Raw genomic sequence first — 23,973 nt, forward strand, 5'->3', positions numbered from 1 at the left:
GTTTCTAATACAAGCGCCATAATAAAACTCACAACGAGACATCTGTGTGAAAACGACGAGCTTCCTAAAGTGAAAACGTGAGTGATTCGTGATGGAATGAGTGCGGATGAGGACTAACCACTCTAATGAGGACTACTCTAATTAGGACTAACCACTCTAATCAACCACACACCAGCCGTCCAACGCCCTGTTATTCGGTAACATCACCTGCATAGACCGTATCAGGACCGGACCCGAGCCTTTGCGGTGGTGGTGGACCCGGTTATGTGGAGATTAGTTGTAGCTCACGTTTGTATTGCCAAGTAGCCAGCCACCGAATCTATGGCTAATCATCGCACGAATAATCGGTTAGTCAAAAAGATGATTAGCTATTCGGTGACAAAGTCATGGTAAATAACTGATTAAATGTTATAACTCGTAAACAGACTCGGTATATTTAGCCTAAGCGAAAGATTAACAGCCCTCATTTAACTTGTGAGAGTTGATCACTTCGTAAATTAGAGTGTACTGTAGCTTTAAGGGGAGAGAGTAAGGCGAGGTTGGGCGCTGTCACCAGAGTCACTAGGTCATGTGGTAAAATGTTCCTCTCCCTATTGGTCAAAGGCACGTGTCTAACATACCGGACTGCAACGTCACCCGGGGGACTCGTATTAAAAATAAGAACAAAAATCCATAGTGAAAGTATTTCAGAGCCAGTTAGCGCCTCTTTATTTACCCGTTATTGGTCACTGAGGCACGACTACTGCATCATAGCGGGTGATTTTCCAAAAGTAGCCTTATAATAAAGATATTGCGTGGAGATCATTGTGGAATTAAATTCTAAACTATGTTTTTCTTTGTGCATACAAGAAGCTGTCTCATCGTTTTTAATTAACAAAAGAATCAGAAAGATTTTTTTCTTTCTGCAATTTTCATTGTTGATTTTTGTCCTCTTAAAAAAGAAAAAAAAAACATAGAAGAGGGAAATATTTATAAACTGGAACTCGGACGCTCGTGTTGGGGAGAGAAAGGGGTTAAAGAAATAAAGCTGGGAGAGTTTCAGTATGGAAGAAACAGATCACAGCAACAGAGATGCGGAGCGTCAAGATTCGGGCGATGAATCTAACAGGGCGATCCTGCCCCTGCTACAGGCCCCTGGAAACATACTCCCGCACCGCATCACTAACTTCTACATCGACAACATTTTACGACCGGACTTTGGTCGCAGAAAAGAAGGTACAATCGGACGAGATGAAATTAATCCGGTTGGAAGAGAGAATCGGTGTCCCTCGGTTGGGGGGACAGAGCAGGTAGGCGCTCCCGTGTCAGGGGAAGGTACATCGAGCCCCCGACCAGTCAGTGGGTCAAAGAAAAGCGATTTAACCGCAGAAGCACCCCTGAGGACCAGTGCAGAGACCGGAGACCAGTGCCTAAGCTCCGACTCAGACTCCTCTCAAAGTAACGCTTCTCAGCCCAACCAGCCCATGCTGTGGCCGGCCTGGGTGTACTGCACGAGGTATTCGGACAGGCCGTCATCAGGTAGGACTTGATTTTGCACTGCTGTTTTACCGAAATATATAACAAAGTCAGAATGTACCAGTTCCCAAGTAAATTTGATTAACAAAATATCAAGATTGATCGATAATTCGAATTATTAGTCGAAGAGCGCCGACAACCGTGATGTAGAAATAGTTATTTGAACGTGACACCGCCCGCCTAGAGTTAGACCAGTCAGTTGGATTTTTGTCGGAATAATTTTCTAAATCGTTTAATATTTTACAATTTACAATATTTTATAAATAAACAAAATTGTATTGTTTTCCTTTGTTCATAAATCCAATTAGTTTCGGTAGGTTGGGTAAAATATCGGAAAACTCCAAACAGGTTTTTCACAGTTACGTTTAGATATCATTTAGACTGCATGATCTATATTATTATTATTATTATTATTATTAATATTATTATTAATAATAATTTATTATTATTGTTGTGCCATACATTTAAGGGCAGCAAACAATGCATTATTCGATGTTTGGCAATAGTTCGCCATGACTTCAAAAATAAACCACATTATTTAAGGGTTTTTCAGCTATCAAAGGAAAAATTGTGAAGTAACAGAATTATTTTGTCAGTATTTTAAGCGAAACGAAGTCAAAATTTGCGCCATTGTTCCATCGCTGTCTTTGTTAATATTTAATTAGCATATTTTTGACAATAGAGTTGAGCGGATAGTGGCACCCGCACAAGGCTACGTGCTAGATCACATTCACGTTTTTGAAGGGAACGAATTATTAGGCGTCTATACACTTTACACACTTTGCCTACTCCAAATGAAATTGTATTCGATTGCGCAACACAAGTTTCTCTTTAAATGTGGAATTCGGTGTGAATCCTTTCGAAAAGTACGACTGCTCTGCTAACCTAGTGGCACCCCAAGTTTTTCGGATTGAAACATTTCTTCCCTCTTGCTATTTTAGAACCCACTGAATATAAATTTTGGACTTGTTTTGCATTAATCGACTGATGAATTATTTCAAAATATTGTAGGCTATTTGACGAAAAAAAGTATCTAAACCATATAAATAATTACTCTAATATTTTGCATGATCAGTTTGTAATTGGACCAGGGCGTACCAACCTAAGGCTGTATGTTTAACAAAATAATCATGAGTATTTGCATGGTGCGTTTGGTTAGCTGGATGGTTTATACCATAGGCTATGGGAACATTTAAAAGTTCATGAAATTTCAGCTTGTAAGAAATCATGAACAAAAGAATGAAAACGAAAAAATGTTAATAAAAGCATGAAGTACTGTTGATCCACACTTCAGCCTGTATTACTAACGTGCGGTTATACACTGAGCCTATTTAAAGAGCAGACTTGGACTATAAAATATGGTTTGATAATGTAATGAATGCAGGAGTCTGTAGAGTAAGAATACACCGGACTGACGCTCGAAGCAGTGACCTTGTCGCGAGATCAACGCGAAACACCAGCACAGGTTACGGTGTGAAATGACATGTGCTGCACTTATAACAAGTTTATGAACAACACGCGCTTATAAAATGTAGTTACTATGGTAACCGAAGGAGAAAGGAGCGCCTAACCTCACCCCTCCCGTCCCGCGCGCGCTCCCCACCCCCAACCCACCGGGCCTTCAGTCCAAAACTCAGACCCATTGAAATATATCTCGTATGCAAATCTGAGAGGAGCTTTGTCTGTAGTTTTATAGCACTGAGACGCTTTATGAGCACCATATTTTAAAAATAGTTATAAAGTCAATAGTCAAAGAAAGCGAAGTAGCCTACAGACAACTGACAACTCGTATTATTATTATTATTATTATCATGATTATTATTATTATTATTATGACTGTGTAAATAATTGAAACTGCTAAAGTCGTGGTATAAGCAACTACCTAACCAAAGTCTCTATATTCACAAAACGCAGGGCCAAGATCTCGCAAACCAAAGAAGAAAGCCCTAAGCAAAGAAGACAAGCGTCCACGAACGGCGTTCACAGCCGAGCAGCTACAAAGACTCAAGACCGAGTTTCAGACAAACCGGTACCTGACAGAGCAGAGGAGACAAGCTCTAGCTCAGGAACTCGGGCTTAACGAATCTCAAATCAAAATCTGGTTTCAAAATAAGAGAGCAAAGATTAAAAAAGCATCAGGAACTAAGAACACACTGGCTTTGCACCTGATGGCACAAGGACTTTATAATCACGCCACATCATCAAAGGACGACAAATCAGACAGCGATTAACGCGAAGGAGAGGATTTCTTCAATGCAATAATTTAAAAAGGGCCAGTGTACAAAATACCAGCATAAATGGATTAGACTATAGCCTATGTATGAGATATAAGTCTGCAATATTTTAATGTGTATGTATTTTACGTTTATGGTGGTGTGAAACTATTTTTTTTTTTTGCAAAACATTAACACTGCTGTCCACAGTCTGAACATTGTTTGGTGAAGGAAGTAGACTACGTTTCTTTATTAAAAACAGACGCTTTTGATGGACGCTTGACGTCGAGACACGTGATCGTCTTTAATCCATGCTGAAATCCAAAGAGTTTCTCTGCTGCATTCAGGCAACTGTGATTTTAAATAAATGAAAAAAAGTTTTAACTTTATCTACTTATGTTTGTTGTTTCCATGTTTTAATGTTATTATTCTGGAAGAACGTTTTATTTTCAGATCTGAATTGTGTTACACACAAACCGATCAAAACCTGGTATTTTTAACGCAACAGTGCATATCACTATCTGTACGCTAAAAGAAATGCATTATAGCCTGTCATATTTATAGATAAGGTCTATTTAACTCTGTTCAGTAGGGGTTACAGTTCATAATCTTCAAATATCATTTTCAGGAAACCGTACAAACAAACCTCTCAATAACAGTTGCATATTTATTGGAAATACTTGACCCAAAATTAAGCTCTATTGAACTTAGACGGGAATGTACAATAAACTTTTTTTTTCTTTTTTCATACAGGCAAAGTGTTTCTGAGAATGTTTGGGTTCCTCGTGGAGGAATTTTCTATCTGTTAAATTGTTAAGTGTGGAATCATTGTTTTGATTTTGGCCGTAATAAAATCATGCTATTATTTAGACAGCGTACGATCGAACGAAAGCACGAGCGTGCAGCGGTGGACTCGTGGTGCAAGAAACATTTGGGTCATGGGATTTTTTTTATCTGCATTTCGTGTCGTCACGCAATAACTTTGTGAGCTTAAGTTTCGAGGCCTTTGCATGAGCGCTATAAGAAAGCGAGAATAGTTTTGGGTTTACGACTGCATCCGTACCAAATTCTGAACTTCTGTTCGGTGTGAACTGTGTTTTATTGTACGTTTGAAAAGTGTGTATGAATTGATTCACCAAACAAACACACTTTGCCTTAAAGTTCTGAGATGAACTTTTTTTTGTATGAGTACTGTGCAGGACATGCGCGTGCTCAGACGCCTCGCTCTGAGCTCCGGACTCTCGCGCCTTCATATTCTATAGGCCTATAAAAACAGAATTTACAGCAAAATCTACGAAGGATATGTATAAAACAGAAAGAGTTAATTTAAGTTTGTTTTCTTTTTTTTATTTCTAGTGGTTCTCTTCTGAAGTATTCCTTAAACAGATGTAAATAATTTGTATCATGTTTATTTGTGTAATTAAATCCAACTGCAGAGGTGGAGAATAAGTCAATAAACAATGCTTATTTGTAAACAGGACTGTACCTCATATATCCCTTCGCAGACAGGCTAACGTAGACCTGTAGACCAAGATCAGGTTTTGGGAGGAAGTAATACGGCCATTTAAAAGCTTCTGAATCATCATTATGAACTATAATGCACATGATCACGCAAAATTCAGAATACGTCTAGCTTCGCTGAATTCGTGGACAGCTGGAAGTGGGCGGGACATACGAATGTGTACAGTGTTGGAGTTGCGTGTGTGCGTGTGTGTGTGTGTGTGTGTGGGGGGGGTTAAGTCTAGCTTTAGTTCTGTTGTCGCTCAAGTTTAAAACCCATAAGATTTGAATGTGCATAGTCCCACGAGTCTGTTCAAATCTTACACAGTCACCTAAAGGCATATAGGCCTACTAAACGATTCTGTCGTACAACAACCTCTTATTTCTTGTTGTTGGTAAAGGTTTATTTTTAATTATTTTTAATAATAATAACTTTTTACATTTCAGTTCTTCTAAGCTCCTATTTCTTTCGCATTGTACTTGTCCTATCTTCTAACCTTGTTCAAATCTAACCTGACATCAACCCTCGATTAGGAGAAAACTGCCTCAAGTTTGTTTTTATTTACCCAAGATGCATGTGTGTCTTATGTCCTGGTTCATTAGTCCTTCTAGGGTACGTTGATACACGGCCTTGTAGGTGATATTGTAGGAGGTAAGCTTTCATATCAATGATATTGGCAATAATATCGATTTAAGACCAATAGAAAAAATTTATAATCGCATAATGTATTGCTTTCTACTGTTAACCCTGCGGCTATGGTGCAATGAACCACAATAATCTTAAAAAAGAACAACACAAAGTTTACAAACAGATGGTTTTCGTAAATAACCTGCTTTCTAACGTCCAATAAAACACACATGATAAAAAACGGCATAGTTTGAACTCAGCATCCATGCGTGGCCTGCACACAGCACTACGAGACATTTACACCATTTCAAAGTTTTCCTGACGTAAAATAGAAATAACGTGATGCAACGATGGTCATTTAGAAGTGTAGAAATGTAGCTTTCTACGTAAATTTAAGTGCTTTAAAAAGCGGTCAATCTGGTTTAGACATTTTCTGTTTCACTCAAGTAGAAAAAACTTTTTTTTATTTTATTGCACGTCTAGGTATTGAAAGTCTAAAGGCTTGGCGTCTTTATGCGGGTGGAGATCGCATCTAAAGGCTTAGCAATTACATACTTTCACCAAACAGTTACATTACGCTATGCAAAGATCACTGGAGAAGTGCCATAATTGAATAGGTCCAATACAAAAGGTTAGCTATCTCTGAGAACCATTCCCTGCATTGACCTGTGTTCTTCAATGCCCCACAACCTCATCTGCATTTCTATTCTCGCTCGCCTTGTTTGTGGAAGTAACGCCCAACGGTCAGTGACTTGAGCCCCTCAGAGCAGAGAAAGGCCCATGGAGCCGGGATACACAGTGCAGCTCCGCCCCTGAATGGAGGCCCGGACACCCCGTTGAAGGTCAAAGCCTTCTGTCCCAGCTCCAGGTGGCTTACTTCCTTTCTTCCTTAATGTTTCTTCACCTCTGAACTCAACACGGATCTATATGGTGGTGCCATTAATTGTCGGAAGACTTTGTGTGGAGTTTCCATTTCAAACACGTACTGTTACCTTTACACCCATGAAACTGAAGTCAGCAGTGAACCAAAAGAAAAAAAAAACAGTAAGATGGAAAAACAAACTGAAGTTCTTACCAAAGGTTGATCCATTTCAAAGTTTCATGCGAACTGGTCCTAACAAGGTCTTCTGCTGCTGTGGACACAAATATCTGGCTATTTTAAAACCCCCATACGCGCACACAGAGCCAAAGTATCACACCTTTCTTCTCTCAGAAATTCCAACAATCTTGTCAAATGACCCTTGCCCCAAACTGAACCCCTACAAATGGTAGAGGCAAAGGCCAGTTGCCCCCCCCCCCCCCCCCCCCCCCCCCCAAAAGAAAATACATATCAGAAAAGTATTGGTGTCTCCGTTTCCCCTGTCACACAAAGAGACTGCTGTCCTGACCCCTCCCCCCACGCGTTTATTCATCTATAGTTTATAAATGCTTCCTAGTCAGATTTGAATATGCAATGAAGAGCAGCGGCTTTGTGGACGAAATATAATTAAGGCCCGGAATGACGGTGGAGGTGAAGAATAGGGATGACATCAGGCTAATTTCACAGTGGGCTCGCGGACGGACGGCCTGTAGCCCGCCCTCGCCACACAACGCAGATCAAAGCACACCGCCGTAGCCGAAAAGCCGAAGGGGCACTTAACTGTGCTGATCTCCAGGACAAATAGATTTTAATCTTGTTAGAATACAAGTGAACGCCACGCAGCCCTGTGCCACAGCAGAACAGGTCCACACTCGGATGCATGTCTGGGCAAGCAAAAGCGGGCCCTCCTGCCCCGGGCCGACGGTGCCGGGGCGGGTTTACAAAACGGGGTCCCCTTCTTTCAGCCTGGCCGGTCGGAATAAAGAAGCCATTCCACTGGTGGTGGTGTTGGGGGGGGGCAGACCCCTGGGATGCTGAGTTAGACCGGCAGCCTGGTTCCGTGCTGGCAGTCACCACCGAGGCACCTAGCACGCATAGGAAATGAGACTTCAGTTGTCCACTTTGAGCCGTGGCCAGCAGCACCTTGGTAACCCTTGATCTGTGATGTATTTCAGCTTAAAGTCGGGGACACAGAATCTGCCTCGAACAAAAGGAAACGCAGGCTTCTTAGGACACAGTCACCCCTCACATTCAAAAAACACAAACCAGGCAGTTTCCTGCAGACTGAAAGGAAATGTGTGGGGGGAGAGAGCGGTGTAGGCTTAATTACGCACTTTGTCGGGGTGCAAGTGCGAAAAACGGAAGCGTTTCTCATTTGCCCAGTACGCTTTCACGCAAATTGCACTGTTGTCGAAAAATTGAGATACTTCAGGAGCTGTGGAGGCCAGAATGCTCCCTGTCTTGAGACCATGATGCTAATGCAACGTCATGAGCAGCAGGGGGGGTTCTGGAGCCCGAGGAACCCGGCCGGTTCCCCAACAACCTGTTTAAGTTGAAATAAAAACCCACCTAAGAACGCACAGTCGTGACAGGTGGACCAAAAGTGCCACTTATTTGCAGGGTCGTAAGAACCAAAAAAACACATTAAAATATTCTCCACTCGGTTAATGATGCTGAAATTGCATGTGGGATGGCGTTTACACTTTTCCCTGAAAGAGAGCTTGTGCCTGTTGACAAACAGTCAGGAGACACTCCTCACGCCCGAGTCTCCTCACGCCCATGCCACACGCAGCGCTAGAGAAACCTTGTAAGCCTGAGCCTCTTGTAGCCTGACAGAAATCAGCACATTATTTAGGCAGTGACTGAATAATAATGTCCCATACTTCTTTGCTGTTACATAAGAAACGTTTCAGCAGTAATGGGGGACCAGAGACCTCCCCACTCGTGTCTCCAAACATACAGACACGCACAAACCCCAGGAACAAACCCCGACCAACCTGAAGCGAACACAGCACAAAATAAAGACCGAGGAGATTTGCAGAAAAACTGAAGCAAATGTTCCCACAGTAGCATAAACATCCATTTATCAACAGTGGCACCCAGATGCCTTCCATGGTCAAAATGTTTCAATTAGGATGAACATATTCTTCAGCTGGTGTGGGGCCTCACATTTCCAAGGCTGCTTCTCTGTGTATGCGGATTATAACAAATGACAAAATACATAATACACGTGAAGACTAATAATAAAGGTCATGTCTAATAACCGTCTAAAAGTAAATGCGTTATTTAACCAAGTAAAATGGACATCATTTTGCTCAGACACCCCTAGTCCCAGTATGGCCAGTCTGCCAAGACACCCCTAGTCCCAGTACGACCAGTCGAGACTTTCAGGTGCCTTTCATCACTTCAGCTTGGGGTTCCCCGTCATCTCGATTAGCCGTGCCAGTCAGGAATCATAACGATCACACCGAGGGAAGAGCGTAAAGATCTCGGTAATACACATCGCATACGACCAAGCAGACGGAGGGTTTCCCCAGACCGTCCTGCGTTATTTGTGTCTCACGTGAGAGGAGTCACGAGTTCTCCATCCACCAGAATGTGGAGAGTGATGCCCCCCCCCCCCCACTCTGACTGGCACCCCGTAGCATCGCTTACAAAGCCAAGGCAACATGGCGGCACCTACCTCCCCCCCCCCACGGCCCTCCTCCGCCCCGCTCTGTGTGGACAGGACCTCCCTCGCACCCCACAATTACAGTCCTGCACGTGGAAGACGGGTCACCCCACACACCCGTCGGCTGCGTTCACAACAGCCCATGGGCACAGGCGTAAGGACAAGAGCAGGCAGACAGGGGCGGGCAGACAGACAGACAGGGGCAGGCAGACAGGAGTAGACAGACAGGGGCAGGCAGACAGGAGTAGGCAGACAGGGGCAGGCAGACAGGGGCAGGCAGACAGGGGCAGGCAGACAGGAGTAGACAGACAGGGGCAGACAGACAGGGGCAGACAGACAGGGGCAGACAGACAGGAGTAGACAGACAGGGGCAGGCAGACAGGAGTAGACAGACAGGGGCAGGCAGACAGGAGTAGACAGACAGGGGCAGGCAGACAGGAGTAGGCAGACAGGGGCAGGCAGACAGGGGCAGGCAGACAGGGGTAGACAGGCAGGAGTAGACAGACAGGGGCAGGCAAACAGGAGTAGACAGACAGGAGTAGACAGACAGGGGCAGGTAGACAGGAGTAGACAGACAGGGGCAGGTAGACAGGAGTAGACAGACAGGGGCAGGCAGACAGGGGCAGGCAGACAGGGGCAGGCAGACAGGGGCAGACAGACAGGGGCAGACAGACAGGAGTAGACAGACAGGAGTAGACAGACAGGGGCAGACAGGAGTAGACAGACAGGAGTAGACAGACAGGAGTAGACAGACAGGGGCAGACAGACAGGGGCAGACAGACAGGGGCAGACAGACAGGAGTAGACAGACAGGAGTAGACAGACAGGGGCAGACAGACAGGGGCAGACAGACAGGAGCAGACAGACAGGAGTAGACAGACAGGAGTAGACAGACAGGGGCAGACAGACAGGGGCAGACTGACAGGGGCAGACTGACAGGGGCAGACTGACAGGGGCAGACAGACAGGAGTAGACAGACAGGGGCAGACAGACAGGAGCAGACAGACAGGAGCAGACAGACAGGAGTAGACAGACAGGAGCAGAGAGCTTTTGGGTGACTTAAGAGGTAAACCTTTGCACCACAAAAAGGTTCAAATCTTTTTTTCCAACTTTCCAGAAAGAAAATATTTTAAGAATAAGCATTCTGCTTACCATTATTAGTAGTAAAATCGGAATTGAAAACAAATGTTTTCAAACTAATTCAGAGTTACATAATGGAGGGGTTAAAATACTAAAATGTAGTTTCATTGATGAAAACTGAAATTTCACCTGTTTCAAATCAAATAGAACATAGTGACCGTAAACTAGTGACTGTGTCTCCTGAAGCAGGTTCTAACACATGGACCCAGAGAAACTACTGTTCATTCTGTACCACCATCTCACTGCTTGAGTTTGAAAGTCTACATTATTTCTGACTACAGAAACTCTAAAATGCCTGTGGTTTATAGGTTAATCCAAATTAAACCTACGAGTGTGTACAAATACCAAAACCTAATGAACTCTAGAAAGAGTGACATTGTTTAGGACAACTTTAATGGACAGTAGTTAAAGAAAATTTATAACACCCCCCCCCCCCCCCCCCACACACACACACTTACTTTGGTGGTCAAATTGGGCAACAACATTAAAGCATCAAAATGAACAAAATCAAAATCAAAGCCAGATATAATTTTTAACTCTTTATTATCCAAATCCAGAACACTATTACAATTCAAAATAACTGATGCTTTTATAAAATTGAAAAGTTCTTTTTTTTTTTTTCATTCTGGCAATTTTCTGGTCCACAGTTTCCATCTGTGCTCCGTGTCGGTCTTTGGGTGTTCTCCGACAGACATGATGCCAGATCACAGCTCACTCCGCTGAAACACTGAGCTTTCACAGTGACCTAAACAGAAAGCCAAAGTGAACTGGATTTACGACAAAAAAGCAACACAACGCACAAAACAAAAGACAGTGGACGGTGGATTACAGAGGAATCAGTGATAACAGGGAACGACCTGTTAATACAACATCACGCTTCCCTCCAAAGACAAAATGAATGACGAGCTTTCTTTCTGTATTTGGACGCACTGTGCTTACAAAAACTCAGTTTGGCTTTCATCTGTGTTTTCTCTCCATGCCCAGGGTGTTTTCAGGGTGTATTCAGGGTGTATTCAGGGTGGCTAAAACAAACCTGGCACCTTTAAGAGGCCTAACAGTAGAAGACTAAAGACTAGGCAGGACTAACCACTTGGGTGCAGTGACTCGCTCACAGAGCCAAAGTGCAAATGTGCCTCACGTAGCGTTAAGTGTCGTGGACGCCTTTAAAGTACCTGCAAGAGTAGCTACGCAACCACAACCAAGAACCATGTAGTTCTGACACAGTATTGGAAGACAAAACCAACCAAGTAAGATAACCCAGCTCAGACAAGTGTGTGTGTGTGTGTGGGGTGGGGGTGTCACAATAAACGTACATTACTCAACACGAGGACATAACAGGGAACTGCACAAGTACAAACCTCGGTGCAAACTCCCATCTGCTCTATTGACAAGAGCCCAGTGACGTGGACTTGTTTTTAAGTATGTGTAGCACATGGAGAGGCTGAGAGGGAAGTGATAATACAGGGTGTGAGTGTGTGTGTCTACCTGACACTTCACCGCACAACTTCTGTGCCACACCAGCGTCCGCGTGGGCGAACAGAGACACGATATCATCCTCCAGCTCCTCCACGATGGTCTCGCACTGCGAGAGACACGGACAGAGGTGGAGTCAGAGCAGCAGGACATAAGACAGCAAAGTGCAGAACGCCAAACCACCACCTCAGCAGCAGCTGGCAGCCATCTTTAGAGCTCTACCATTGGGGAGTCAGCCATCTTGGAGTATGTGTGAGGCGCAAGGCATTTAACGTTTGTGTTTTATTAATCTTGGAGAGCATGTGAGGCCTGAGGCATTTGATGTTTGTTTTTTTTTTATTAACCTTTTCCAGAGCAGCCAGTACATCTGTATTTTTAGGAAATATTTGTGGATTTTAAAAAATTTGGTTACTGCAAGTCTTATGTAATGCATATGGCATTATATAACAAATAGTTAAAGAAATCCAATGAAATCATATTTACTCATGTAAAACGAATCTTCTTTCTATTATGTAGTATTATAAGTCATTTTCATTCCTGAAGTGAATACAGGACACAGTACTTTTCATTGTATAACTAGCAACTGTAATTCATTACAAACTGTTCACATGTACACAAACTACACGTACATTTATTCTAGCTGTATTCAACTCCACTATGTATCATGCAACACTAAACTACCAAAGTTCAAGACAAAGTATTTTACAGTATTTTACTTGCATTTGATACATTTTTTATAAACTCTGTGGTCAAGTTTTCTCCTTTTCAAAAAATGTATTATTAAAGCATGCACTTGCTTAAACTGAAACTTCCATTTTTGCAAAACAAGTAAAAAAAAAAAAAAAAAGGATTAAGTAAAAATGGATTAAGAGTTTATAAGTTTTTTTGGCTTGCGAAACACATATTTCAGTACGCTCTAGGAAACAGAAACCTGAGAAAATATTAAATGACAGACCTCTAAAATAAATACTTACTGCAAATTTCAAGGAATTAGAGCCCTCTGGTCCTTCAAATTTAAAATTTTTAAAATCCGGAAAATTTCCTCCATCATTGTTTCTGGGGGCGAACCTCCTGTAGCTCTTTTCTTTGGTGTCTGGGTCCTCGTAAAGTGCGTAATCACTCATACTTTCACAAACTCTTTCCAATAGTTCAGACAGGTGTGTCTCTGACCTAGCCAGAGGAACCTATCAAGATAAAAGTTAATGATGCATTAATCAAATATGTAAATTCAGATTTCCTCTCCAATAAAAAAAAAAAAAAAAAAAAACAAAGAAAAAGGGGAAAAAAAGGAGATTAATAATAGGAGAGCATTCGGGTCATGTTGATGACCTCTTTCCTTCCGCTCTGATTTGAAAAACATCCCTAGTGCCGCTACGATGACTTTTAACCTGTGTCCCTAAAGTTGGAGAACGTGGAGCTGCTTGCCTTGGCAACAGAACAAAACCACGCAGTGGTGTCTAGACAGGTCAAGGTACAACCCTGCTCTCAACCCCTTGGCCTCTCCCGGAAGGGGGGACCGGGGGGGACGGGCCAACGGAATAGGGCCCAGGGCGGGGGGTAAGCTATGGGGAGGGGTAGTTGTCAACAGCAGCCAAGTGCAGGGTAAACTGCGTGGAGTCATCCTTTGGTCCTCCTGGGCAATTCTTCTCCTCCACCCACCACTGATCAAAGCAGGAAGTTCCCCCTGTCAGCCTGCTGAAAGGGCAGCAGGGGTGAACTGGTGGGGGGGGCGGGGGGGGGTTATTGGGGGAAAAAAGAGGGGCAGGTTGCAGATGAGCTAGATTTTGTGCCATGTAGATATAGGCCTGACCCCGCTGCCCCCTTTCACACTTAGTGAGAACCTTCCGGTCTCGCACGTTACATTATGGAGCAGTTTTTTTTTTACCCCCCAACACACACACACACACACACACCCCACCGAAAAAAAAGAAGAAAAAAGGGACCTGGGACACAAAGAGGGTTCGTGGCTCACTGCCATCTGGTCACAAATAAGACAAAAGGTCCCATGGAAGGAGGCCGACCCGTCCACGCATCCCTCCCCGATCTTAATTAAAAACACCCAAACCACAGTTAAACGGATGCGCCGAGAGATACGACAGGACGTAATCAACTTCAGGCTATCTAGATGAGGATTACGGAACCACCTTCTCCTTTACCAACACGGGATGATGGGGGGGGGGGGGGGGGGGCACATCAAACTGCAGATTATTGTAATGGATATTAACGGCATCACACAATGTACTAGAAATATATGGACCGAGTTTGAAAGGGAATATCAGCCAACATCTTGGCCAATTATGCACTAAATGCAACTTATTAAACTCAGTATGATTATAGACAAAATGGCTTAAGAAAAATAAATAAAACGTCTAGATGTGCTGCATTCTCTGCCCAGTGCTTATCGTGCAATCCTAAAAATGGTGGGGAATTAAATTCCTGCCCGTAACAGTCTGAGGGGTTTGAATGGAACCTGTCAATAAAGAATTTCTGCAGGAATAAAAGGAGGGGGGGGGGGGGGGGGGGGGGTGAGCTCGGCAGCTCAGTCTGAGAAAGGGCTTCTCAGGGGTGCCATCCTCCGTTGATCTCCCTTTAGAAGACCAGCACCGGAGAATCAGAGCTTCAGGACACACGGCCAGTGCATGTGTCTGAAACGGCAAAGATATAAATACATACAAAAGCAAAAAGCAGAAGAAAAATAAATATCACTTTGCTTTTGATATTGGAGCTAAATTAGGTAATATCATGTCACGGATATCGATGAAGTAAACATGAGGTCATCTCTGGTGAACCTGATTTATTTAAAGTGTTGTTATGGTCCCTACAGCTACTTTCTCCAAGTGGAGTTCACATTGCGGTGGCCTTCAAGGTTAGGGCTGCACATGTATCATCTTTTTAACCGACAGTACTTTGGGCTTCATCTTTAATGATTGGCAGGTAGCAGTGTGCTCACAGGATCAGGTACAAACAGGACAGCTCATCCGACAACATAAAGCAAGTTGTCTTCCGACGTCGTCTACTAGCAACAAATGTACACGCTGCATGGCCTGCAGGTGCTCACACTATTGGCCAAATCCTGCATGCTGCACTGAAATACACACACCAGCGTTTCCATCAGAATGTAACAGCCACTCGATGAACTTAGAAGCTGAAAAATCTACGAAAGCCCTTGAGGTAAAGAGAAATCACAAGATGCATTTTAAGACACATAGAAGACAGACAACATGAACATGATTCTGATAATTACTAATCCTGCAATGTCTAAACTATTTTTTTTTCACCAATTTCAAGCCAATATTAGAGACTTCCACTTGCAGACCACAGCTATGTAATGGCTAGTCTGATGAGATAATAAATAACACCCCTTCCCATATGATTTCAGACATAACAACTGGGGTTGGGGGGGTACCAGGCCTGAGTAAACACTTGTTAGTAGTCGCTGGGTACAATCAAAAGGAGATTAGCCCCGAATCAATAGTAGAGTCGGTCACCTAATGACAGTCCCTGGATAGCAGGGGTCACGGCTCAGAGTTCATTGGGTCTGACCTTTAAATACTGACACCACAGTTAAGGAGGAAACAGTTAAAAACTGCTCTTTTTAACCCTACGAGCATTAATAGGCCTCTGAATACCTTGACATCTGGAAGGGGCTTAAGGCCGAGGGAAATGTTAGGGCTCGCCTCAAAACAAAAAATCACTTCTCCTAAGATTTTAACAGGCATGTTCATTAAACAACCTTAAACAACCAAACAATAATCAGAAATAGAACGAAGCTTCATTGCCTCTCGTTAAATGAAGGTGGATGAGAATCTGTTGCTGCTCAACACAACTTTAACGAACTTTCCACGACGATATAAGTTCACGTTAACTGTTCTGCACTTGAAGCATTGTGCCATATTTGGGTCACAAATAAATGTCGTCGTCAATCTAATTAAATGTTTTTGAATTTGCCACCATTTTTCAGTTTCTCTGGTGTTTTTATATTAGTTTGGTAGTGATCATCAGTGACTCGTGTCAATAAAACAAATAAGCATAACAAAATATGAGGAAGTCACAATATGAAAAGAACACGAAAAGCCACTATAAATCTATTAAAACACATTACTGTGGTGCTTTAAAAGGAAGGGCTGTAAAACCAGGAACAACTAATAGTTGGAAGTGACATTACAAGAAGGAAGAAGACCAACATCTCACAACAGACAGAGTGACGAGAGAAAACACAGAAGACTTTTGGCAGGTCAGGACCGGTTGGTGTGTCTTATGGGTATGACTGCCCAGGTGTGGCGAGGCCAGGCACAGAGTGACGCACCTTTTTGTCAGTGAGAGTGCCGTCGGGGTTGAGCCTGAACCCTCCAACATGAACAGTCTTCTTTGGATCAATCTTGCTAATGGAGTAGTTGAGCTCATCTGCAATCGCCATGCAAGCTGTAGGAAACAGAGGCTCATTATAGTCCACACAACAGCTTCACACCACATTAGCACCGCAGAAATTAAATGCACAAACTGGCATATACGGCTAGATCTAAACAGCTGTCATTGGTGGGGTATTAGCTAAATGCTAATAACGAAACAGCAGAGAAACATGGAAACAGATTCACATAGATTTTTTTCTTGGGTGGTAGAATCAGCTAGATATTCCACCATAGGTATTGGAATAACCTGAACATATTAAACTAGGCATTGAGAATCAATTACAAGGTCAAAAGGTCTACAACGACAATAGCAACAAAATCCATTTTAAAAAAAAGAAGATGTCATTCATCTTTATTTCAAATGCAGAGCTTAAATAAAGTTTAAAATATCTAAAAACACATTAAATTAAAACAAACAAAACCTCAAAAAACTCCAAAGCACAATTTATCGCAAATGTGTTAGTTCCTAGTATTTGGGGTTAAATTTTCTAGTGCTTAGTCATGCTTGATACATCTCCATGGTAACGGCCAGGCTTGGGCGGTGCTTAAAAAGAGGTTTTATTGGAGTCGAGCTTTGACTGCTGCCTTGACTACACCAGTGTTTGGTGTAGCGTTGTAACTGCATCCTACCACAGAATTAGCATGTATTTCTTTTCAAATACACGATCTCAAATGACTGTTATCCAACTTTGCTATCCATGGTGCTTGTTCTCATGATATTTGCTTCAAGGTCATATTCGACAACGGCTAGATTGGTAATTCAGCAGAGTGTCAATACAATTCTAACACACACAGTCATTTGCACACATTGTAACCAAAAAACTGGGATGTCTCTAGAAATAGATCTACATTTTCCTTCAAGTGGATGACTTGGTGAAACCACAGATAATCCAGAATTGTGGGCCTGTATTCTGGGTTTAGAAGGTGGCCATGCAGGTACTGCAGCTTAAACCTTGTGTTTTTAATTAATTATAAACACGATTGTGCAGCTTATTTCTAAAATGTTGATAATATGCAGAGACAATAAAAAAAACCCCACCATAGCAGTAACGTATTAGTTCCGATAGCAAACTATATTTATCTGTACACTGAAACGATACCGTCTGTGGTTATTATGGTTATTACAGTTTCATCAAATCTCTGCTTCCCTCCATATATTGCATATGCGGGTAGTAAATGCAACTTTCAGTACATGTAACTCCTTGTTCATTCAAACTGTCCTTAATTTTTTTACTGTTTTAACAATTACAGAATTTTTGACAACACAGCAAATGTTACCATAGAGACAAAACATGCTGTGTCAGTAAAAGCAACACTGGTATAAAACCTTGCAACCAGACAGTTTTGGGTCGTAAGTTAATGCAAGTTCATAAATTAATGCAATGTAAGGCAATGTTATAGTTTGTGTTTTCAGAATGTTACGATATGACAATTGCTCCCAGAATGCACCACGGATATAGGAGGCAGACTTGTACAAAAGACTAAGCAGCACAAAGACAGTAAATGGGGTCAAGGAACGTCAGGGGTCAAGGAACTGCCCCATGCAGTTTCATGGACATGTATCTAGATCCATGCATGCCCAGTGGAGCAAGCAGACTACACCGCAGTACACAAATCAATGCAATGATCAGAACCAGACTGCAAGAAGCAGTGTCTGGAAGGCACTAGCACTGTCGCCACTCTTTGAACAACCACTTCCAAGACGCAGAGCTGAGGGACACAGGAGTGTCTTAATTCCACAGGAGATATACAATGTTCAGCAGCTAAGAGTTGTTCTCTAGTGCAAACTATATAAAGCCTAAATTGGGGTTTGTGTTAATAAACCTTTGTTCACATGCACCACGTTTTTCTGTTTTATGAAAAACTCAGGTTTTATCATCACTTTTTCACTGGTAAATTTATAAATCAGTAAGACGCATGACTTTGAAACAGACTGTGAGTTTCACAGATAACTTCATAACTTCACAAATGTGATAAGAAAGCGCCCCACGTTTGAGGACACGTGGACATAAATATGATTTAGAGATCACTAATAAAAATCATACATTTCATAAAATGTTCATTTCTAGCACCTGATTGGGTTTCATCATACAATTAATTGGACATGTACTAATTACCAAATTTGAATTTAGCACAATGCAACCAAAGAGAATACATTGCAAAGCTCAGCTGAAACACATTAGAATCACCAAGATTTTTAAATGTGAAGACTTTTAATATCATTCCAACTAAAATTTCAACTCTAAACAAAACATGACTTGTTACATGGATCCTTTTTGTACCTTTTTATTCTGTCTGCTTATGATACAAAACCATGCAAGATTCATTCATAAAATACATTTTGCAATCATAAATCAGTTTCCCAGATCATTTTAAGCTACCCATTCAGAACATACACCCTTGATATTCTGTACACAAACATTTATACATATGAACATACGTACAGTACACTGACCACAATGCACAAGAAATATGTAGCCAATCATTGAAAAGAATGATGTTTGTACCCATTGAAGCCTAATTAGTGACCAGTACCTGCCTCTACACATCTTAGCCCCTACTGGTCACTACATGTACATGAATATTTTCACTTGATGTAACTGAAGAACAAAGCAGGCTTGGATCTTACTGTAAATCAATTAACAAATGTATAGACATTTACATTAAAAGGGTCATTCAGACCTTACAGGATGCTGTCTGGTTTGGATTGATATTTCTACTGCTAGATGCCAACATCAACTGAGAAATGTTTACAAGATACCAAGATAAAACAGATCTCATTTCTGGAGAAAGAAAAATACCCAACAGTACCAAACAATGCCTAACTAACACTTCAACATCCCAAAAAACAGTGTACCAAAACTGCACTTCAATGTCCAATGTATGTAATATGTCCAATGTATGTAATATGGTGTTACAGCCACAATGTGAGGCACAGTTTGAAGCACACGGTTCAACTTCTAACCCAAATGAACAGCTATGGACTTTATTGCATTACCTCCTACCAATACAGAGGTTATAACCTTGAACCAGAGGACATTTGTTCTTAAGAAAGCCCATCTTTGTTGATTCCAAACCCTGCAAATGTTCCACAGCGGTGTGTGGAATTCAGTACTTCCAAACCTGAATAAACCAGCTTAGAGGCCTTGGCTGCTTGCCAGTTCGAATTTAAAATGTCACAAAACTGGCAACGCACATGTGCCCCGTCAGGGCCAGACATTGGCCGGGTTCGTTCGCAAAGAGGAGAAACGAGAGTGCAGAAATCATTGTTGCATTGTTGGGGTCGCCATTATGCACGGAGGGACAAAAATGGCCAAAATTGCATTGCCTTCTCGTGTTGGACCTCGTTTTAAAGCTCCAGACAGGTTACGGTAACTCAAAGTGTGCGAGATGAGCTGGGTCCTATGAAGCATTCAATACCCTTTCATGCCACTCATATTCCATGGCCTATTATTTTTGTGAACAGAACAGGCTTTTCAATCCACAAGCAGATGCACACAAACATACTGATTAAGCCTAAAGCCGGATTAAATGACACAGATAGCAAGATCAGATTCTCATCTTCATAATAAGGGGGTTACTGGGCTTCAGAATAATGTGTACAGGCATGAAGCATCATGGCGTTCTCAGCGTGTTCACCCTTTTCAAGCACTGACAGCAAAGCACATGACTACTAGACACTTCCTCTCGAGTTCGAAAGGCCGTAAAAGCCCAACACTTATGATTAGGCCTTGTCAGCATTACATGAAGCAGCTCAGCCCTGGTACCAACGTAAATATGTCTTTCTGTGTCAGATCACTGCTTGACACCAGGCAGTGTTCAAGGAGTTACCGCACAACATGTTTAAATGTGAAAAAATTAATTTCTTCTTCTTTTTCAGATGTTTCTTTTGTACCACTGTTAGTAATGTTATTACGTAAGGAGAACAGCATGTGATAAGATCATCTTTCTATATTGCATCTAAAAGGAATTTGAAACAGTTGAATTTTATATTAAGAATTATAAAAACGGGCATAAAATTTTCGTATTTGTGAAACATTTCACAAACTTCATATCCTCAAATATTTATAGTTCTGGTGCCAATTACCATAAAACACACATTAGTTTTAAGATCATCTTAAATGAAAGAGAGTGTTCAGTGTAATACTCAATCATTTAAAGATCATCTTTGTTTTCTAATGCTTTTGGGAAACGCAGCCAAATTCCGTTACACAGGGATCTTCAGGGTTTGCGTTTCCATTAGGATAACCACTTCAGGATGGGGGGGTTAGTTCTACACTGCATTGTAATATCAATGGTGACCACTGAAAGAACTTTTAGTCTAGGTTTAATACTGGCCTAAAAACAACAAAATAGCAGCCCTATGTGTTTAGGGCAGAAAGAACTGGCTGGCTCAACAATGTTGGAACGTATATTGGAAAGGTATGTGTGTGTATGTTATTATAGATTACAGAAATTAATTAATTCATTCATTCATTGATTCTTTCATTCCACTTCTGAAGGATGGGAAAAGATTCTCTTAGGGTTTACACACTATTGGTTTATAGTTACTAATACTGGTTTACATTATTAATACATGTCTTTAAAAGCATTTGCTAAAGATGTATTATTGCAAAAAATTTTCATTTCTGGGGCAACTTTAAAGCAGCAACCAGAATACAGCAGCCTGAGGCCAAGATTTGAGTTTAAATATGAATAATGCGGTTGTATGTAGCTCACTGTAGCTTTGTGTGGGTCTTTCAGCTTATCTGTGGATGCACAACCAAAAACAATCAGGTTCTTAAACGGGATTTGAAAAGAAAACAGATCCCAATAACAACTGCATAATTTTTGTACACGTCCACGCAGGTTTTTTAGAGTAAGCAAGATCTCTTTAACCACAGGTCCTTCACACCTGCCATACAGGTCCTCACATTAGACATCTGTCTCCCAGTCCTTTTGTCATAGTGAAGTTCTGCTCAGGTCCATCTACCCCAACACCACAAACACGCTTTAACTCACCTGAACAATACAGCACTGGATCCTTCTTCCCCTCCGCCGTTCTAGAAAGGACCGCGGATGTGACGAGGATCAGGGCGATCCACGGCGCCATACTGGCCTCCTAGCGTGGGCTATATGTGGGTGAAGCACCACTCTTCTACCCTAGGACAGAAGGTCCATTTCAAGCACATTTTGGACATCTCCAGGTCTGTTTTCACACAGAGCCAAAGGAGGAATCGTTAACAAGCAGAACATCCATAGGACTGAATGGTCTGGATGTTTTTGCACAAACATCTTCTTTCTTCTAACCAAATTCCTGTTTCATTTGAATAACTTCATTGTTAGCTTTATAAAAATTTAGAACGCATGATATTTGAACTTTTAGATCACATTAAATTAATATACAAACATTATTAACATTTTTCAGTGTTAATCCAGTCAGTGATCAAACCTAGCTGAAAGTTGTTACTGTCTGTTGACTGATACCTCAAAATATTTTTAATTAACTATTCAAACATACAGTAGAGTAAAGGAATGGCTGAAAAATACTAATGTGGTAAACCAAGAGCACAAGCTTATATCCCCCCATTAGCATGCTCTCATTTGCATAATGCTAAATGGTGGCTATTCATTTTTATTCATAGCAAGATGTGTATTTAAATCAGGCATTCAAAATGTAAATGGAGACAGTATCTTAACGACTTCAAATAACAGGAATGTTGGTTATCACAGACCTGGCAAAGAACATGAGATGAGGCAGGAAAATGTACCTATATGCACAAAACTTTCTTCACAAAACACAAAACAGTCTCCTGTTCCAGTCTTGAAGATGTTGGATGGGGTGATATAGGAACTAAGGTGCTGTTCCTCTTGGTTTTACAGGTAGTGATTAGCACACACAAACATGAACAGTAGTGTGTGTGAAGAGCATAGCTCTAACACTCGCTGTCTTCCTTCTTTATAGTGGGGAGACAGCATTAATAAAATGGCCCCAGTAAGGGAGACACGTTGGAGGCCCAGAGTTGCAGCAGCAGTATTCAACGATACGAGTAATGTGGTTTTGTTTAAAGCCCACACTACTCAAGTCGTTCAACTGTGTAAGGGACAACTCTGTTTTATATACTTCTTAAGTGCTCTGACCAACATTTGCTCCCTTTTAAAGCAAGGGCCAAATAAGTTAGACATTAGACAACTGGAGGCAACTATGACTTCCATATAAACCATGATGAGCCACAATTATTTGAAGTCACTGTGGGTTCCCCAGTGACTTAAATTACCTAAAGTTTTAGAGGAACTGGCGCCCCCAGTTGACCAAACCTTGCAGAATCGTAGGCAAACTCTGTTTTAAACTTGAATCGTGCATTGCCGTGGATGACAGTGTATTCGTCCTATTGTAGAATAACATGTAGTCTATACTTCTATGTAGTCTATGTTTTCACAGGTCGTATGGGACGACACACGACTAGTTATTTTGGTGTAGAATATTTGTTCATTTCTTCCTTAATGTAACAGAAAATAAAATGCGATTAAGCAATGGTCTTGAGCCTACACTTTCTACCACTACCTCTATTTAAGTACATAGGTGAATCCTACTTATAATATAGTCTAAGCAGTGCGCCACCTTTCGCCATTTGTTCGGAACAGGGCTGTACTGAACAAGAACGCATTATCAATAGGCAAAGTTATGGGTCAATAGCAAAACTACAGTACTGCCTACCAAAGTGTATTCTCCATGAACACGACATGCATTCATGACCTCCGTGTGGACAGGTGTGTGTAAGTCAGTCAAGACTTCAGGTGGACTCACCTGGCACAAGCGGGGAGACGGCAGGTGAGCGCAGGTAACGTTTCTGTACTAAACGTTAGCGACAAACACGGTCCTAAATATGCCAGAACACAAAAGCAAGTCTAGTGAAGAGATGTGGATAATGTTTCAGTGCTCGTCCCTTCTGTGTCACTGAAACAAGATATCCAACTTCTCCGTACAAACCGCTCGAACCACTTACGTGCCCGTCGCTGGCGTCGCCACGACCAGCAAGCCTGGGCGTGACAGCCTAGAGTGACGGCTCCGACAGCCAATGGGGTGGCGCGTCTCGAATTTTTTCACCAATGACAGCGCAACAACCGTGTACCCGGAAGTTACTGTACACACTACATGTGAGTAGATGGGAAAACCTCATACTATCAGTTTTTATCGGACTCTTTAATCAGATTACATATTAAACACAAAATACAAAGACGTACGGGTTTAATTCTCCTTCTGATGGTTGGCCTAAAGGGCAAATTAGAGTAGTCTATCATGCAGCTGATCCAAGCACTCCCTTGGTAGTTACTCAGAATACCGAGTCATAGTCATCAGTGCAGCGTCAGCTAATGGCAATGGCGCGGGGCGGAGCCAAATACGTTAAACACCCGGGGCGTGACCCAAATGTCAAGAACCACACCTCTGAATTTAAAGCAGTGACGTGAACTTTTCAAGCCATCTGAAACAAAATTCCTAAACGAATCAGTACATTCTATGTGCAAAACATAGTTGCTGACTAATTTTCATTTCTGCCACCTAAAAAGAGGCAAACATTGTCTGAA

The 23,973-nt window shown here is 41.9% G+C and overlaps 2 protein-coding genes across 7 annotated transcripts; one reads left to right on the forward strand and one right to left on the reverse strand.

The window, feature by feature from the left end:
- The first annotated feature begins 1,043 nt into the window (after positions 1-1,043).
- On the forward strand, positions 1,044-5,052 carry en2b (engrailed homeobox 2b). The gene is made up of 2 exons (XM_076981557.1): positions 1,044-1,518; positions 3,430-5,052. The coding sequence occupies exons 1-2, from the start codon at positions 1,044-1,046 to the stop codon at positions 3,744-3,746; spliced, it is 792 nt and encodes a 263-aa protein (XP_076837672.1). The 3' UTR covers positions 3,747-5,052.
- A 5,999-nt stretch (positions 5,053-11,051) lies between these two features.
- cnpy1 (canopy FGF signaling regulator 1) lies at positions 11,052-23,772 on the reverse strand. 6 transcript variants are annotated; one of them, XM_076981563.1, is made up of 8 exons: positions 23,632-23,772; positions 23,394-23,538; positions 23,195-23,267; positions 21,409-21,544; positions 16,305-16,420; positions 12,973-13,182; positions 12,011-12,107; positions 11,052-11,270 (listed from the first exon to the last, which is right to left on the reverse strand). In XM_076981563.1, exons 4-8 carry the CDS (start codon positions 21,497-21,499, stop codon positions 11,230-11,232), a joined length of 555 nt encoding a protein of 184 aa, XP_076837678.1. In that variant the 5' UTR covers positions 21,500-21,544; positions 23,195-23,267; positions 23,394-23,538; positions 23,632-23,772; the 3' UTR covers positions 11,052-11,229. The 6 variants fall into 6 exon arrangements, with proteins under 6 accessions (XP_076837678.1, XP_076837674.1, XP_076837676.1 ...); XM_076981559.1 differs by having other exon boundaries at positions 21,409-21,549; XM_076981561.1 differs by having other exon boundaries at positions 21,409-21,549; positions 23,394-23,529; positions 23,632-23,735.
- Positions 23,773-23,973: the final 201 nt, after the last annotated feature.

The sequence above is a fragment of the Brachyhypopomus gauderio genome, chromosome 19 (genome assembly GCF_052324685.1).
Source record: "Brachyhypopomus gauderio isolate BG-103 chromosome 19, BGAUD_0.2, whole genome shotgun sequence".
Taxonomy (NCBI): domain Eukaryota; kingdom Metazoa; phylum Chordata; class Actinopteri; order Gymnotiformes; family Hypopomidae; genus Brachyhypopomus; species Brachyhypopomus gauderio.

Coding starts and splice junctions, on each gene's coding strand:
- en2b (XM_076981557.1), top strand. CDS start 1,044: ATGGAAGAAACAGATCACAGCAACAGAGATGCGGAGCGTCAAGATTCG. Junction 1,519..3,429: donor TTCGGACAGGCCGTCATCAG/GTAGGACTTGAT, acceptor CACAAAACGCAG/GGCCAAGATCTCGCAAACCA.
- cnpy1 (XM_076981563.1), bottom strand. CDS start 21,499: ATGGCGCCGTGGATCGCCCTGATCCTCGTCACATCCGCGGTCCTTTCT. Junction 16,421..21,408: donor TCCAGTGCTGTATTGTTCAG/GTGAGTTAAAGC, acceptor TGTTTCCTACAG/CTTGCATGGCGATTGCAGAT. Junction 12,108..12,972: donor CTAATTCCTTGAAATTTGCA/GTAAGTATTTAT, acceptor TGTCTCTCGCAG/TGCGAGACCATCGTGGAGGA.